This window comes from Primulina tabacum, chromosome 12 (assembly GCF_025594145.1).
Source record: "Primulina tabacum isolate GXHZ01 chromosome 12, ASM2559414v2, whole genome shotgun sequence".
In the NCBI taxonomy this organism is placed as follows: Eukaryota; Viridiplantae; Streptophyta; class Magnoliopsida; order Lamiales; family Gesneriaceae; genus Primulina; species Primulina tabacum.
The window spans coordinates 4205317-4223497 of NC_134561.1; the positions used below are offsets into that span (position 1 = coordinate 4205317).

Here is an 18181-nt window from a genome sequence, read left to right on the forward strand (position 1 = left end):
TTATTAGTACTAATTTGATATGACCACGATTATCTTCAAGTCGCGAATTGAAACCAAAACCGTCTTTCAGAAACTTGAACCAAAAGGCGATTTTACGACTTCGATCCCAAAATTTTAAACCGGAACGGATACTTCCTAAGAATAATAACGAGGCAGCTAGCAAGAACCATGTAAAAACATAACCTGATCAATATATTAATTTCAAGTGATAAATAGAGAGTTTGATTTATATTATTAAAATAATTAAGTTATATGAATTAAATTTAATCCTTACATGTACTTCATTTTTTTTGAATAAAAGATTAAACGATCTCTTTGTAATATAATTATTAAATTATCAGCTTTAATTAACTTGATTATCTAACGATTTGGACCTGTTTTTTTTTTTTTTTGGATTGTTAAAATTTTTAATATAAATATATTCCACTCAAATCATAACATAATTAACAATTACCAAAACCATTAGAAACTTAAGTTGAGATTGTATACAAGTTGTTCCGAGTCGACTGATCCATATTTAGATTAAAAATTAATATTGTTGACATAAAAATTAATATTTTTCATTTGTCAAGTCGGATAAGAGATATGTCTCAAACATTTAGCTTATGGGACGATCCATGTCAATATCAGTTTTTATGTTATTAGAATCACAACCATCAAGTTCAGAACCGTTATTTTAAAAAAATATATATATACACGGCAATAAGAATTTTAAAAATATTACATATACATATTTCATTTATAGTTTTTATAATGATATAAAAATAGCTCATACAGATTTTTTTAAATGCACCCACACCACACAATAGCTTGTTTATATAATTATGATTTGTAAAGATTGGCAAACACAAGTGGGATTTTGCATGATAAGTTGAATCAAATAGAATATTGACCATTTGTCTTACTTTAATAAGAAACTAATCATTGTTGTCTCCAATCAAATGGGTCAGTTTATATTTTAATTAGTAAAAAAAAAGTTTTTAATTGATTAAATATATACAAATTTTATATAATCTTTAATTCACTTTATAATATAATAAAATTATTAATTTATTGATTAATATCACCCTTCAATTAATAGAACATAAATGGACTTTACTCTATCATTTTACACTCAAATATACTCCAATACCAATATCCTAACCTACACTACCATATTTATTGGAGCTCGAGTCGACTCGAGTCAAGCCTAGCTTCGATCAAGAAGCTTCCACCAGCAACGATCAAGACCAGCTTCGATAGCTGGATCAAGCAGCTCGCGCGTGCAACGATCATCTTGATCGCGCGTGCAGCCATCGTTTTCTCATTTTCTTCGATTTCCGAGACGAATAACAAGAAAACTAGCCACCATATAATACACAACCTTGTAAAGGGTAAAGGGATCAGAACTTTCTGTCTGGATACTAAGATTATACATCGAAACTGGAATTCAGGAGTGTATTGTGTTGGGTCGATAAATCAGAGGATATAATTATTGATTTTGTGCTTCAGTAATATCAATTAATTTGAGAGTGCAATCTTATTCTTTTAGTGGAGTAGAATAAGATTAATAAATTATTTTGATTAATCATGAGTTGATTGGATCAAATTAATTTATTGGAGCTTAATTTAATTGAATCTGACCAGGTCCCTTTGGTGGCTTTAATATAAACTCGGATAAATTATATGAGTTATAATTTATGGTATATGTGGGATAAATTTATCTGGACTATTATATTTCATGGAAGATTGAGATATCAAATCTTCTAGATATGGTATAATATATTCTGTCCATTTAAATTTATATTTTAAAAGATATTGTTATTATCTTTTTGTTACAAGATATCACAAATATTATATATATATATATATATATGTGATATTGTAACTTGTGACCACACACAATCCTACGTTAAGAGTTTGAGAGAACACCAGAGAAGGCTTGGAGGTTTGGAGCGTAGATTCAGTGCAGAGAAAGATCGTAAACACGCTTCAAAGGTAATCTCTAATCTCTGTGTGTTGTAATTAATCAATCCGTGTTAAATACGTAGAACAATCGATCCTGTGAAGAAGAGTTGATTGAAATCACAAGAAATTAATTTTGTGATCTGATCTTCTCGATCTTGGCTAACATACGGTATCAGAGCCACGGGTTTTGATATTGTTTTGCGTATTTCGAATTAATTAATTATTTATGCATGTTTTAGTTTAAAGCGGTGTTAGATTTATGTGATTATGGTTTGAATGGATTGATTTATTTAATTTTTGAACAGTTTATGGCCTTAGTTTTTGGTGAAATTGTATTTCGTGTTTTCGAGTCTGTAACCAAGGGGGTGGATTACGACTCCATGTTTCCCCTTGTTATTTTCGTGCAATTTTTATTGTATTTTTCGGATTTGGGCTTTTCTGCTTCGCTTCAAAGATCTGGAGGGCCGGATGCAATTCAATTAAAACTACAAGGACCAGAATGCAATTTCGCCCAAAGAGTTCCAGGGACCGAAGTGCATCTTCTTCAATTCGTCAGGGACCTGTTCTGCAATTTCGAAAACCTCCATGAAAATAGCAAATCTGGGTCGCACGATCGGAAGCACGCGGCCGCGAGGATGAGGGACGTATGCGAAGGTGATTCTCGGTCCTTCTCATGCGTTGTTCTTCGCGGTGGAGCGGCGCGGAGGAGATGCGAAAATATTCGATTTTTATGCGCTGGATCTGTAAAAATCGGGCACCTATTTTCGATTTCGAAATGGATATGGTGTCTCGGTGGTTTTCCAGTGACCGGCGCGGTGGAAATCTTCACGTTCGCAAGCTTCCGGCGAATCCGGCGGCGGCGTTTTTTTTTAGGGTGGAAGATGGGTCACGGTTCTGGATCACGGGTTCGGGTCATGGTTTTCGGGTCGGATCCGGAAAATTATCCATGGGCCAAACCAGATTGTTTACTACTTGGGCTGAAAATTTTTTAAATTAAAGTATTGGGCCAATTTTTTGGGTTCAATTAGATCTTTAATTTTTGTGTCTAGGTTGGGCCATAAATTTGTTCTTGCTTAATTATTGTTTATATTTTATCATTCATGTATCATGCCATGTAGATTGCATAAACACCGCTTTAGGTAACCATATTGTCATGCATAAAATTTTATTTATTCTATTTTTAGAGAATAAATATTTTGATTAATAATTGAACTATTTTAAGAGTTAAAATAGTCATGATTTTATTAATCGGATAAAACCCAAAATTAAATTTAAATATTAAGTGTGAGAGGGTATATTTTAAATAAACCCACGGTCTCCCTTATTAGTCCATTAGTAAGAATTATGTATGCCTCGTGCCAATTTTATTGGTCTCCCTATAGGAGGGCTACATTGTTTCGGTTACTTGATTGGACTCATTATAATTATTTTATAGTAAAATTAATTGTGACCACCCTATAGGTGACATAATTAATTTGGTACTTGATAAATAATTAATTTAAGGGTATACACTTAAGTCAATGATATTGTGAGAATTTCCTGTAGAATGTTGTTACAATATCTTTTGATGGCCAAAATCAAGCAATACTAAATTGATATTGCATGAGTTGCTAGATATATTGAATTTAGTGGGAGGGTCTCAGCCTAGCTGTAAATAACATGTTTTTTCCTAAAGAAAAAATTATGTATTTTGAAGTTTTAGGTAAATTGCTGTGTTGTAGTAGTTTTTTGGATCTACAAATGCATTCATGCATAACACATAATTTTATTTATTGCATTGCTCATTTAAATTTATTTTAATTTCAGAAAAATGACTGAAAATTCACTGTCTATGATATTAACCAACAACCAACTAGTCGGAGAAAATTACATTGATTGGAAACGTAATTTATTGATTGTCTTAACTGCGGAGAAACACAAGTTTGTGCTCAATGAACCCTGTCCATCGGTGCCTACGGCGGAGTCCACAGTAGCTCAAAAGCAGGCTTATGATAAGTGGATCAGTTCTGATGAGATGGCCCGTTGCTACATTTTGGGATCCATCTCAAATGTGCTGCAACAGAAACATCAGAATATGGACACTGCTACAAAAATCATGGAAAGCCTCCAAGAAATGTTTGAGCATCAAGGACGCCAGGCACGACAAGCAGCCATTAGAACCATTATGAACATGCGCATGAAACCTGGGACGCCCGTGAGAGATCATATGCTTGCATTGATCGCTCAGTTTAACGTGGCGAAGGTGTTAGGGGCTGAAATCAAATCAGAGACTCAGGTTGACATGGCACTTGAGACTCTCCCTGAGATGTTCTCACAGTTTAAGGTTAGCTATAACATGAATAAGCTAAACATATCCCTGACTGAGGTGATGAAGGAACTCCAAAATGCTGAAAGTGTTCTTAAGACTAAAACTGGTGATGCATTTGTTGTTGCTTCTGCTGGGCCGTCTTATTCCAAGCCGAAAGGTAAAAATGGGAATAAAAGGAAGAAGCCCAACAAGAAGGGTCCACAAAAAATGAGAAGAAAGTCAAGGTAGATGGCAAGCCTAAGGGAAAATGTTTCCATTGTGGAGAGAAGGGTCATTGGAAGAGAAACTGCCAAGGATATCTAGCTTCCAAGAAGCAGGGTAGTGGTGAGTTATCTTTTATTGAGTCTTGTTTAGTGGTTGATTCTACTGATACTTGGATTGTAGATTCTGGAGCCACTAATCATATATGCAATACTTTGCAGGGGTTCCAAGTAACCAGAAACCTCAATGAAGGGGAATATACTCTAAGAGTTGGCACAGGGGCTGTGGTGTCTGCAAAAGCTGTTGGAATTGTTTATCTTTATTTTTCGAATAATAAACATTTGGTTTTAAGACATTGTTATTATGTTCCGGAGATTACTAGAAATTTGATTTCTGTTGCTTTATTGTTTAGACAAGGATATTATGTCCATTTTTCACAAATGGTGGTTGATATTACCTTGAATAAAGCCCTTATTTGTAAGGGACATTTGAATAACGATTTGTATGTCTTAAAACAAGATGACAGCTCTTTGCATCACATTGAATCCAACAAACGAATTAAATTGTCTCCCACTAATGAAACTTATTTGTGGCACTTGAGACTTGGTCATATCAACCTTAATAGAATTCAACGGTTGGTCAAGGATGGTCCTTTAAGTAATTTAAAGATGGAATCCTTGCCTGTATGTGAATCCTGTTTGGAAGGTAAGATGACTAAGAGGTCTTTTAAATCTAAAGGACATAGAGCCAATGAAGTTTTGGAATTAGTGCACACTGATGTATGTGGACCAATTAGTGTACAAGCTAGAGGAGGATTTGAGTATTTCATCACTTTCACTGATGATTACTCTAGATACGGTTATGTTTACCTAATGTCCCACAAAAATAGGACTTTGTTAGACATGGTCAGGTCTATGCTAAGTTTCTCTAACCTCAGTACATCCTTTTGGGGATATGCTATCCAAACTGCAATATACTTATTGAACATGGTTCCTTCTAAATCTGTCTCTAAAACACCTCTTGAATTGTGGAATGGGCGCGTGCCTAATCTAAGACATATTCGGATATGGGGATGTCATGCTTATGTGCTAAAGAGAAAGATGGATAAAATGGAACCTAGATCAGAATTATGCATGTTTGTTGGATATCTTAAGGGAACAAGAGGATATTACTTCTATAGTCCTCAAGACAAGAAGGTATTTGTGAGTACAAATGCAACCTTCTTAGAGGACAAGCACATAGAAGAGAGTGAATCAAAGAGTAAGGTTCTTTTGGAAGAGATTACTGAATCATCTACTCCAGAGATCCGCACTGAACCTACTCAGTTTGAATTCACATTTCTACCACCATTAACCACTGGTTTCCTAACAAATGAAGTGGTAGAAAACATTGGTTCTAATGATCGGTCACCCCATCATATCCAAATGGAAAATGAAGGAAATGATCAAGAAGAGAATTTAAGACAACGACAATCAATTCCAATCAACCAAGAACCTCCACAACTTAGACGTAGTGGGAGGGTCATTCGACCACCTTCTAGATACTTGCTCTATGGAGAATCGTTTGATGCGGTTTCCATTGAACAAGAGGAGGATCCCATCACGTACAAAGAAGCTATGGAGGATGTTGACGCTGAACAATGGAGGAGTGCCATGGAATCAGAAATGAGATCCATGTACACTAACTCCGTCTGGGTTCTTGTAGACATTCCTGAAGGTGTGAGACCTATAGGGTGTAAGTGGGTCTACAAGAGAAAGAGAGGAATAGACGGAAAAATAGAGACCTTTAAGGCTAGATTGGTAGCCAAAGGTTTTAGCCAACGAGAAGGAATCGATTACGATGAAACCTTTTCACCTGTGACTATGATAAAGTCTATTCGGATCTTCTTATCCATTGCAGCTCATTTTGATTATGAGGTGTGGCAAATGGATGTCAAGACATCATTTCTTAATGGAAATCTTGACGAAACCATTTATATGGTACAACCAGACGGTTTTATTCACAACGGTCAAGAGCATAAAGTATGCAAACTGAAAAAGTCTATTTATGGACTTAAGCAGGCGTCAAGGTCTTGGAACATCGTTTTTGATCAATCTGTGAAAGATTATGGTTTCGATCAAAATCTTGATGAGCCTTGTGTCTATAAGAAAATTTTGGATGACAAGGTGATTTTTCTTGTGCTATATGTGGATGACATCCTACTTATTGGGAATAATGTAGGGGTGATGACATCTGCTAAAAATTGGTTGTCTCAACAGTTTGACATGAAAGACTTGGGAGAAGCAAGTTATGTTCTAGGTATCCAAATCCTTCGGGATAGGAAGAACAAACGGATTGCTTTATCTCAATCTTCATATATTGATAAAATATTGGTGAGGTATGCAATGCAAAATTCCAAGAAAGGTCAAACACCTTTTAGACATGGAATTCACTTGTCAAAGGACCACAATCCCAAGAATCCAAGTGAAGTGGAATACATGAAAAGAGTTCCCTATGCTTCGGCTGTAGGAAGTCTTATGTATGCTATGCTATGCACTCGACCAGATATTTGTTATGCTGTTGGGATTGTTATTAGATATCAGTCAAACCCAGGACTAGAGCACTGGATTGCTGTAAAGCATATTCTCAAGTATCTTCGCAGAACTAGAGGGTATATGTTGGTTTACTCGGCTTCAGAGTTGGCACCTGTGGGTTATACTGATTCTGATTTTCAAGCTGATAGAGATTCTCGTAAATCCACATCAGGATCTGTGTTCATATTGGGTGGTGGTGCCGTTGTTTGGAGGAGCATCAAGCAATCATGTATTGCTGATTTCACCATGGAAGCGGAGTATGTAGCGGCTTGTGAAGCAGCAAAAGAAGTTGTTTGGCTGAAAAAGTTTTTGCTAAGCCTTGAAGTTGTTCCTGATGCATCAAATGCCATTACTTTATATTGTGATAACAGTGGTGCAGTGGCAAATGCAAAAGAACCAAGAAACCATCAGCGTGGAAAACACATTGAACGAAAATATCACCTTGTGAGGGATATTGTTCAACGAGGAGACGTGACAGTGTGCAAGATAACATCTGCTGAAAATCTTGCTGATCCTTTGACCAAAAGCTTACCTGCTAGAGCTTTTGAGGAACATATTCAAAATATGGGTGTACTAGACATGACTCATTTACTCTAGGGCAAGTGGGAGGAAAATGTTCGATAGTATGATGCCCATTGAGTACTTTTGTTATATGTTGATGACATTTTGAAATTAAAATAATGTTCATTTATTTCTTTAAATAAATTTATTTTTGAGCAATGCATATGTCCATTGGATTGTTGTATAATTATAAATTGAGTGTTTAAGTCGTTAAACACAGAAAGATTCAATTTGTAATTCAATCCAAAGTATTATTGTCCACGATCGGTAAATAAATAAGGACAAATTATTTTGATAAGATCGTCTCAATTTTATTAAGCCTATCTTTGGTTTGGTAATAAAATTAAGGATACATTTTGTTGTATTGGACTGGACCACGTGAGATTTGAATTTGATTTGACCATACTAATTCAAAATCACTTGATTGTCGTACATAACACCTTAATCCTGAGCGGATAATGAACTTTGATTACTAACTTGAAGTTCTTTGATGCATCAATGAGTGAGACCAAACTATTGGTCAATATCTCGATGTTTTGGGAATCAAAGTGAAATAACAAAGAACATATATTCGTAATATGGAATCTGTCACCTAGTCAATAGGTATAATAGGTATGATCATAAACTCACAAGTTCTTCTAGAAGACAGTAAAATCTGAGCTCAGTAGTTCAACATTCTTGTTGAATTAATTATGTGATGTGATCACATGGTACTGTCAAAGAGAAGATGAGGGTTGAGAAGTTATGAATATCTAATGTGGGTTATATGGTCTGGATACCCTGTTTTAGATGTTCTAATTGATCGACAGGAGTGATATGTTGGGTCGATAAATCAGAGGATATAATTATTGATTTTGTGCTTCAGTAATATCAATTAATTTGAGAGTGCAATCTTATTCTTTTAGTGGAGTAGAATAAGATTAATAAATTATTTTGATTAATCATGAGTTGATTGGATCAAATTAATTTATTGGAGCTTAATTTAATTGAATCCGACCAGGTCCCTTTGGTGGCTCTAATATAAACTCGGATAAATTATATGAGTTATAATTTATGGTATATGTGGAATAAATTTATCTGGACTATTATATTTCATGGAAGATTGAGATATCAAATCTTCTAAATATGGTATAATATATTCTGTCCATTTAAATTTATATTTTAAAAGATATTGTTATTATCTTTTTGTTACAAGATATCACAAATATTATATATATATATATATATATATATATATATATATATATATATATATATATATATATATGTGATATTGTAACTTGTGACCACACACAATCCTACGTTAAGAGTTTGAGAGAACACCAGAGAAGGCTTGGAGGTTTGGAGCGTAGATCCAGTGCAGAGAAAGATCGTAAACACGCTTCAAAGGTAATCTCTAATCTCTATGTGTTGTAATTAATCAATTCGTGTTAAATACGTAGAACAATCGATCCTGTGAAGAAGAGTTGATTGAAATCACAAGAAATTAATTTTTGTGATCTGATCTTCTCGATCTTGGCTAACATATTGTACACTGTTTCAAAAGGACAACTTACATTCTTGAGAAAACTCGTATCACATCACTACTACCTCAATTTCAACTTCGAATCTGCACTGGAAACGGGACAATTATGTTTAGTTGGATGTGGTAGAGCAAGCAGCTTCGACCGATAACTTCTTCAACTGGCCGGGGCATGGATCCATTCCAAAGAAGCTATTCGAAACCGAAAGCTGGCAACTTTGCTTCCCTATGCACATCTGCGGCAAGGTAGATCAATGAAGAACACATAGATATTCGTTTCACAAAATTGAATCTACCTGGCTTGAGCTATGAACGCTAGAATGGAAATAGAAGATTTATTAAGCAAAAAGAGCTTGCCTTCTCGACGAGGGCTAGTGAGTTATTCGCATGGCAAGTTCCCAGTCGAAAATTTCCACAAGTTCCTGTAGGATTTCCGAAACTTGCGAACTTGATTATCGATATGGACTGAGAAGGTGCACATTGGAGGTGAACTTTGGCCTCATGTAGCATTTTAGGAGCAGTGGTGCTCTCTGTTTGGTAATTTGCTACCTCAGGATTGTCTTCGAATGCATCCGCGCACACACTTGATATTGTTCTTTTGACTAGATGTATATTCGATGCATCCCTACCAAGCTCTTCAAAAAGAACGATTAGATTTCGTTCCGCCTTCAACCAAGATCTGGGAACATGATACCTAAAGTCCCAAAACATAAGAATCAGAACACAGTTTTTTCTTAGTAACTAGTAAGTTTTTGTTTGTTTCGTGATAATTACCATCGTTGAGTTGGTTGGCCACAGGCAACTTGACATTTTCGGGCACGGAATGTACCAGCATAGGAGCAAAATGTGCAGTTGCCAGTCGCATTTTCCAACCAATACCTTCCGATACTTTGGCCATTGATCCATATTTGACCCTTCCCCATGCTTCCCATGTCCAGGGCCAAAGGCTCGTGTCCGCTTGGTGCATCGAAATAAGCCTGTGAAGTTTCGAAAACGACACATTCACGATTTCTTGTACAATAACTTGTCAAGAAAACAACTCCCTTTGGAGTTGATGTTTTTGAATTTACCTTGTACCATATCAAAGGCTGCTGATTTTCGGAGATGACAGATCCTTCTGTCCATTCGATCAAGGAATCATTGTCTGGAGAGACCAGATTCATTTCCTCCCCCTTTAATCCAATCTAATCATGCAAAGTGTAATGATTATTACATAGAAAGACTTGAGGTATATATTCATGGTATGAGTATATAGTTGCCTGTTTCATCCTTTCGTTACCTTGTGAGACCATGTTTGCCTGGATAAGTCCAATTTTCCTCGATCAAGCCCGTCTAACATTACTGGCCCCAGAACTCCCACATTCCAATTTTCGAAATGCATCCCATTGTTCTTTAAACATTTGTTTCTCATCAGTATCAGTTCTTATCTTCCGAGTGAACTATTCTATATATATATATATATATATATATATAGACACACACATGTATATGATCCAAAAGGATTCAAACTAATTCGATTTCAGAACAGCCCTTGGGACTTTTAAATAAACTTACTGGTAGTCCCATAGCTATGCTAAGCAGAGAAATCTTGTTGGTTCCAGCTTGTAGATTCACAGGTCCAGTGAATGTGACTCTTGTATTCTCCATCGACCCATAAACCGATCCTGTAGATATGGCCTAGAATTATATTCGGCATTGATAAACATAACCTGTCGATATAATTAGTAAAAAGACATGCAATATACAGATACAACTTGCAATTCATGAGAACGTTTCTTCATTACAATTTCAAGAGGAGTTAATTTCATTCCATTCAATCATCAGAAGTTTCCGGTTAATATAAAAGAACCTCATACCTGAGAACTGACCATTAACGAAAACATGCATGGCATGGCCTCTTGAATTTACTGTTAAAACAACCATTTTGCCTCCCAGAAGAAATGATTCTGATGGATCAATATTAAAGCTACGGATAAGAATATGGAGAAAAAATATTAGGAGTCACACGTTTGATTTCATAATCCCATGTCGATAATTGATTGCTGATTGATTATACTGAATTTATTTTCGTAAAAAAATAGCTGCTAAAAGCCTTGTATTAACTTTCAAAGTACAAATTACAATGGATTACCTAGTACTGTACCACAAATAATCACTGCTATCCCTTGTGATGTTTATTTGCTCTAAAAGACCAGTAGCTGTTATTTTTGAGTCATCGTCTATTGAAGATACGTCTTCACCGAACATCTCCCACGAGTGAAAGCGAGTATTGGTTGGCAACATCTGAACCCGTGAAGTTTGTGCCCCAACCTTATTGATCACCAGACAATCAGTTAAATCATAGAAAATGAAGAAACATGATTCATTGGTTGTGTTGAGTAAGATTGCACTCACCTTTGCAGTGTTGAAAACTACATTTCTGCAGTCGGGAAGTATGCTAATCGACCAAGGAGGTAAATTGTAATGTATGTTGTTGAACGTCACTTTTACGGTAGATTTAGTATCGAAGTTTGACAGAAAAGCTGCACATTTTCCGCCCCCTGGAGAGAATACATCAGCCTGAAATAACGTACTTTTAGTATGTTAAACTATAATATGTCAACAAGAAAATGGAGATTTTTTCTAGTATGATAAATCAAATATCTACTAACTTCGCAGGCGGATCAGAGATACTCATACGGTGATTAAGAATTTTCAAATATTGTAAATGGTAAATTTTATATTTGAATCTCACATAAAATTTGAAGTTTTTGCTTGGGGATCAAGGGGGTTGGTTGCCCTATTCGTCTTCTTTTGGGTCCATGTCGTGGCTAACCTGCTGTCGGGTGCCTAATGATGTAATCACGGGATCTGATGAAACCAAAGAATGTTCACAAAGTCTTATTGCCTTGTGAAGCTCCTTCAAATGTCCATACTTAGGTTCCCTGATCATACCTGTAAAAAATGGTGACGACCGACCGGATATTAATTTTATCAGAAAACATCAACATCGAATCAGGTTCACTGGTTAATATCTCACCATATTCATCAATTGGGGCGTCGTAGTCATAACTTGTAGTAACAAAAGGACCTCCTGCTGAGCGCCCAAAATTTGTGCCTCCGTGAAACTGTCCAAAATTTGCAAGGTTCAGAGCTTGATTCTCATGCCCTTTTTTACTTTCACCTTATCTGAGTCACTAAACTACTAACCATGTAATAGTTGACATATGAGCCACCCTTTTGTACGAAACGAGCAACCGCAAATGCAAGATCCTGGACAGGACGTTGATGAATCGGGCCTCCAAACTTGGTGAACCTGCACGTTTTCGTGAAAAAGTATCGGAGTTTTATTCCAGATAATTAAGCAAATAACCGAATCATACAGCTCAAGATTCATTACCATCCACTCCAAGCTTCAGTCCACATACTAGGTTTATAAGGTTTGTTGGGAGTAAAGGTGTTGCAGTAAAATCCGTTGCATGCATTTATCTGTTCCGATATCAAGAAGAAAAGCGAGACGAGGTTTCATAGCGAGGTTTAAAAAGTTGTTTAAACAATGAAGGCGGCTGGAAGTAGAGGTAAATGGAGAACAAACCACAGGATCAGGTGCATTTCTGTCTTTGCACATGATCCACGGAACCCCGGTATTCGAACTAATAGCCATTTTCGCAGCCCAATTCATGTACGCCTCACCAGATGATCCCAGAGCCTGCCTTTGTGTTCCATATTCGTTTTCAATCTATCAAAATAGGATTAAATTCTTTAGTTCTTTTCTTAATAAAACGTTAACACATTTAAAACATGATATCAAAATATAATTATTCTCTTCAAGATTTGATCCATATCATGGTCTAAGCTTCACAGTACAGCAAGAACTTTGCAGCATAAACATGGTGGAGCGAGTGGTCGGTTTACGGCCTCAACTTCCATTAATTCATAACTATTATCTATAAATAAATTGTTTTCATACCTGAGATAATATAATCGGACCTCCCTGCATTTCAAATAAATTCTCACTACTCATCATATCAATGATTTTTTGCGTGAACTTTTGCATTGCAGCCTACACTCCACAAAACCAAACACATTAAATTATAAAAATGCATAAATCAATAAATAAACCACAAAAATTTCAAAAAGGGTCACTCCGTTGAACCAGGTAAGATACAACTCGTGGGCTAATGATCGACGAATCGTCAAACATGTATAGAATTCATATATTTCATATGGTGTAACGGATTATCAAACCAGTAAAAGAAGTAACCTTAAAAGGCTCATTATCTGTTCTGAAGCTGATGCCAGGAACATACTTCAACCATACAGGAAATCCTCTGCAAAAATAGAAGCAAAATTGATGGATAAAACAAAACTATATATCAGAAAGTACAACTGAAACATATGAGAAATGTATCTACATAATTTTTTTTTAAAAAAAAGTACCCGAAATTCCACTCTGCACATACATAAGGTCCAATGCGGAGATTAACATAGAGCCCAACTTTTTGAACCGTCTTGAAGAATCTTACAACATCGTACCGACCTTCGAAATTGTACTAAAACGCGGCCAATAATCACGAGAAATGTAAGCCTTACGCATTCGCAAACATATTCACTAAAACTAAAATAGGCATCTTAAACTGGAAACTAACATTGCCAGGGGAAGGCTCGTGCACATTCCAAAACACATATGTGTCAATAACATTCAATCCTGCTTTCTTAGCCTTCAATATCAGATCCTCCCACATCTGCACAAATCCCACTTTTCTTTTCTCAAAACAGTCGCAAATTTCAGCCCGATTCACTTCGTGTTTTGTGTGTGTACATGATCAGCAATCAAATTTATCTTTTCAACAAAAAAAATATGACAAAAATATATTCCTGTGATCATCAATATCATTCACACTCCCATGTGATAATGCTTTTGTTCATAAATTGGCCAGCACATAACATAAAATAGGCTGCAACTAACATCACTCGTTTGAATCTCGAAAAATTCAATATCATCCTTGAAGTTTTAGCTTTTTTTAGTAGGATTCTTGTGAGACGGTCTCACGACACTATACATATGAGATGAATCGTCGATCCATACCAACAATGAAAAGTAATAATTTTGACATAAAATTAATATTTTTAATTAAGTTGAGCCAGATCGGATATCCATTTCACAAATTTGAATGGTCTCGCGAGAGTTTTATATACATTTTATTTTCAAACACTTTGAAGCAATGATTGTTTGTGTTGGGACATAAACACTTCCCAGAAACACATAGATTAGATAATTCTCAATATGAGCATTTTTTTAAATGACATGATAACCGCAGTCGCTATCCGGCATCTTTTATATGCCAAAAGGTCTCTAATGTTTTGATTTATAGTTGAAAATTAATGGAAAGTGCTGCACTACCTAATTCTTGGGTACTACTACAGGCTTCTTCGGAACTAAAACAATTTTGATTCGTGATTTTTCTTTTCCAACACCATTCCTATTAGTTTTTAACGATGAATTTAAATCGAACACGAAGATCGGTTCGAAAAAAGGCTGTAAACTCATTACTTTTCACCAACAAGAACATTAAATTTGTTAAAAAAAAGAAGATAAATTCCAAGGAAGAAAGAAAATACATCCGGGGTGCTTCTGGTGTAATGTATAGAACCAGAGAGAAGGATTTTCCTCTGCCCATTGATGATAATGGCCTTCCTGTCATAAGTTACACTGCAACTCACAAGCTGAGAATCCAAAACCAACAAGACCAAAACGCAGCAGCAGAAAATGAAACTGGGAACTGATTTAGTTCCCATATTGAAGAAATCTTCACCCTCTTTTCTTGCGAGTATAATGGGACTCGATGAAATATTTAGAACATAAAATAAAATAACAAGAAGCGGTGAGTTTTGAAATGATCGATGGTGGTAAGCGGTGGAGGAACAGCTGCCAACTCTGTGCGTGTATTACTAATGCATGCATATAATATACACACACACACATATATATATATATATATATATATATATATATACTATCTATATTTCTATACTATATTATTAAGTGTGAGTGGGTTAAAAAAATTACTTGAAGAGGACACCAAAATTTCTTCCATTTTTACCTTCATCTTCAACACCACGTATAAATTATAATAATTTCAACCACGTCAATCCTACGTTTGAAATCTTCCCAAAAAATAGAAGCCTTAACCATATCATCACATTTGAAAACTTATCAATTTAAAAAAACCTTACCGTTAGTATTTTTAATGCAAAAAACCCTTATTTTTTCTACCATAATATTATTATAATTTTTTTATTGAAATTAAGTTTTATAGAGAAATATATTTTTTTGTCATACACAAAAATGTGTACAAACACACTAATTATAATATTCATATCAAATTACAAATGTTAAATATTCATTTTATAAATTGATTAAACAATATTTCAAATATCTAATATTATGTTACACACAATGTGTGTGCCTCAGCCGCTACTATATATATATAGATGCTGCCTACGGAAAATGACAAAGAATTGGAGCTAGATCTGGCGACGGGCCGGGTTGGACCCGGTCTGTGATCAACTTAGACGGTTAACTGGGTCAAAAGATTTGGACCTGAATCGTGACTTTAACCAACCAAAAGTTGTCCTGCTACGGTTTTAGGTTATAAAATCTTTTGATCCGTTGGGTGAGACGGATCGAACCCGACAAGTTGATAATATTTAATTAATTAATTTTTTTAAAAAAAAATGGAAAACCACGGTTAACGGATCAAGTGGCCGTTGGAAATCAACAATCACGAACAAGTGACAGTTAATCAACCCGATAGGTTTGAACCACCAGACCGGCCGTTTGAATTTTTTTCTTAAAAAAGAACAACCACGATTTTGTCGTAGTTGATGATCAACGGTCACGTCATTCCACGATCGACCAATTCAAGCTTAATTTCTCTATTCTCAAAATATTAATTGTTGATTATTGTTAATTGTTTATTTATTTTCCTAATTATCTCAATTTTATTTTATACAAATGGTCGGTTCAAGTCATAGTGGTAAGGGCAAAAGAAAGAGAATCATGCCCGAGTTTGAGGATCATGATTTTATTTCGTTCAATGTTGACGGCTATGATCTTTGATTGTTTCGATGAGGAACAACATCAAGAACAAGAGACGTCTCAACAAACACGTCATCATCTAATTCCAGAAAGTATGAGCAATCCGACGATGCCTTAAATTTGAGCGATGCCTCGTCATACATATAATATCTTCCCTAAACATTTTGAAATGACGACGCTTCTCTCCAGTGATTTGCGAGCCCAATGCAAATGTTGTTCGAAAGTTTACAAATGAAAACAAGGAGGTGGTTATAGAACTTTAACGCGACACATCGAGAAAGATCATCCGATAGAAATTGATATTGATCGTTCTCAAATGGCTGACATTCTCATCTCAAACGGATAACGACTCCAAACTATTTAAATATTATAAATCTAAATTTAGAGAAGAAACTACTAGATATTGTGATTGAAAAGATTTCTTTTAGTTTTTGTTAATAATTATATTTTGAAATTTGGCTTTCAACAAATGCAAATGTTTCTATTAAACGTATCACGCGAAATACATTAAAGCACACACTTAAAAAATTAGTTGTTGAACCAAATAAAGAATCAATCAAAGAATTTTCTAATCTAAATAATAAAGTTCATTTGTGTTATGATATTTAGAGTGATAATTGGCAAAGTTGTTCATATATAGACGTTTCGTCTATTCAATATAAAGATTCATTATATTTAATTTTTCATCAACATGTTCAAGTTCGTGATATATATTTGTTTGCAAATCAATGAAACACATGCATTAGTATTTGTGAAATTTTGAAAGTGTTTAATGGTACTAGTGAACAATTTTCCTGTTATTATACTGCTGCTAATTTAGTTTTAACACATTGTTACAACATTGGATGTATTTTTAGTGAACATATTAAATCTATTGAAGATACTTTAGTTCAATGTATTTATATCATGAAACCAAAATGAGAAAAAAAAATTTTAGAAATTCCTGAAATTTTTTTATGTCATTTTGTTTTATATCCTAGATTTAAATTATATGGTTTATAAGAAATGTAAATGTTATATTATGATTCGAGATCGCCCATTCAAGAGTTCTTACGTGTTTCCTCGACTCTACGGACATCCCGAAGAGCAGGGTTGTGAGAGAGCAATACAAGCGTCATGCTGCTAGGCATAACTTGTATCCATGTCCTTCATATCCGCCCGGAGTTCTCTTCTGTCAGCTCATCCAAGTTGTGTATCGATATTGTGAAGTAAAAAAACCGACAAAGCTTTCAACCAAAACGGTTTCAATTTAGATCCTACAACGGAAACACTTCCATCTACCTCATTGATTTTGTTCAATATTAGAACTCATTTATATGATATTTATAATTATTAACACAAAATATAATAGAAAAATCGTTCTACGTGAACCACAATCCATTATCACTACTAATATAACTTCTAAATTTACTAAGTCACAAGTTTTATTAAGAGAACAGACAAAACAGTCGCGATGATCCTCAAGTTCTAGTTAGGAATTTAAGAATTATTTTATCGCTATTTTTTATTTTATTGATCATGAGGACACTTTTGACAAAAAAAAACGAGTATATCCAATTTTGTCTATAATGGTAAAATAAATTCTAGCTCACTGCCGCAAAAAAAAAGTATATCCAATTTTGTTTACAATGGAAAAATAAATTCTAGCTTACCCTTTTTCAACGATTGCACTGGAGCAAGGTTTTAGTATCATAGGAAATAAATTAGATGAGAGATGTTCTAGCTTAATGTCGAAAAAATTGAAAGTCCAATGTTTGCTCAATGATTGTTCAAAAGTCGCTATCCGAACACAAGATGTTAAAAGTTATGAAGAAGAACAAGACGAAACTGAGAGAACATCCAGAACAACGACAAGAGGAAATGTGAATGATTGAGCAACGTCACTTCTAGAGGTAAGTATGTAAAGGTAAGAACTACGTGAGTTTTGATTCCTCTACATGAAAAGAAGATATGTAAGCAACTTATATTGTTATTGTAACGTCCAAAAA

General features: G+C 34.9%; 1 protein-coding gene across 1 annotated transcript; it reads right to left on the reverse strand.

Annotated features, from left to right (window-relative positions):
• Nucleotides 1–9121: 9121 nt before the first annotated feature.
• On the reverse strand, nt 9122–15043 carry LOC142520630 (beta-galactosidase 3-like). The gene is made up of 19 exons (XM_075623687.1): nt 14714–15043; nt 13741–13836; nt 13532–13644; nt 13356–13422; nt 13062–13154; nt 12687–12830; nt 12492–12580; nt 12302–12407; nt 12132–12219; nt 11928–12046; nt 11507–11671; nt 11244–11422; nt 10969–11078; nt 10667–10776; nt 10392–10502; nt 10183–10296; nt 9887–10089; nt 9470–9806; nt 9122–9348 (listed from the first exon to the last, which is right to left on the reverse strand). The coding sequence occupies exons 1-19, from the start codon at nt 14888–14890 to the stop codon at nt 9226–9228; spliced, it is 2544 nt and encodes an 847-aa protein (XP_075479802.1). The 5' UTR covers nt 14891–15043; the 3' UTR covers nt 9122–9225.
• Between the last annotated feature and the right edge of the window lie 3138 nt (nt 15044–18181).

What these genes read in the sequence shown, in the direction of transcription:
- LOC142520630 (XM_075623687.1), bottom strand. Translation starts at nt 14,890, where the DNA reads ATGGGAACTAAATCAGTTCCCAGTTTCATTTTCTGCTGCTGCGTTTTG. An exon ending in ACTGAAGCTTGGAGTGGATG is followed by an intron (nt 12,408 to 12,491) that starts GTAATGAATCTT and finishes GAAAACGTGCAG; the next exon opens with GTTCACCAAGTTTGGAGGCC. An exon ending in GGCCAACCAACTCAACGATG is followed by an intron (nt 9,807 to 9,886) that starts GTAATTATCACG and finishes TTGGGACTTTAG; the next exon opens with GTATCATGTTCCCAGATCTT.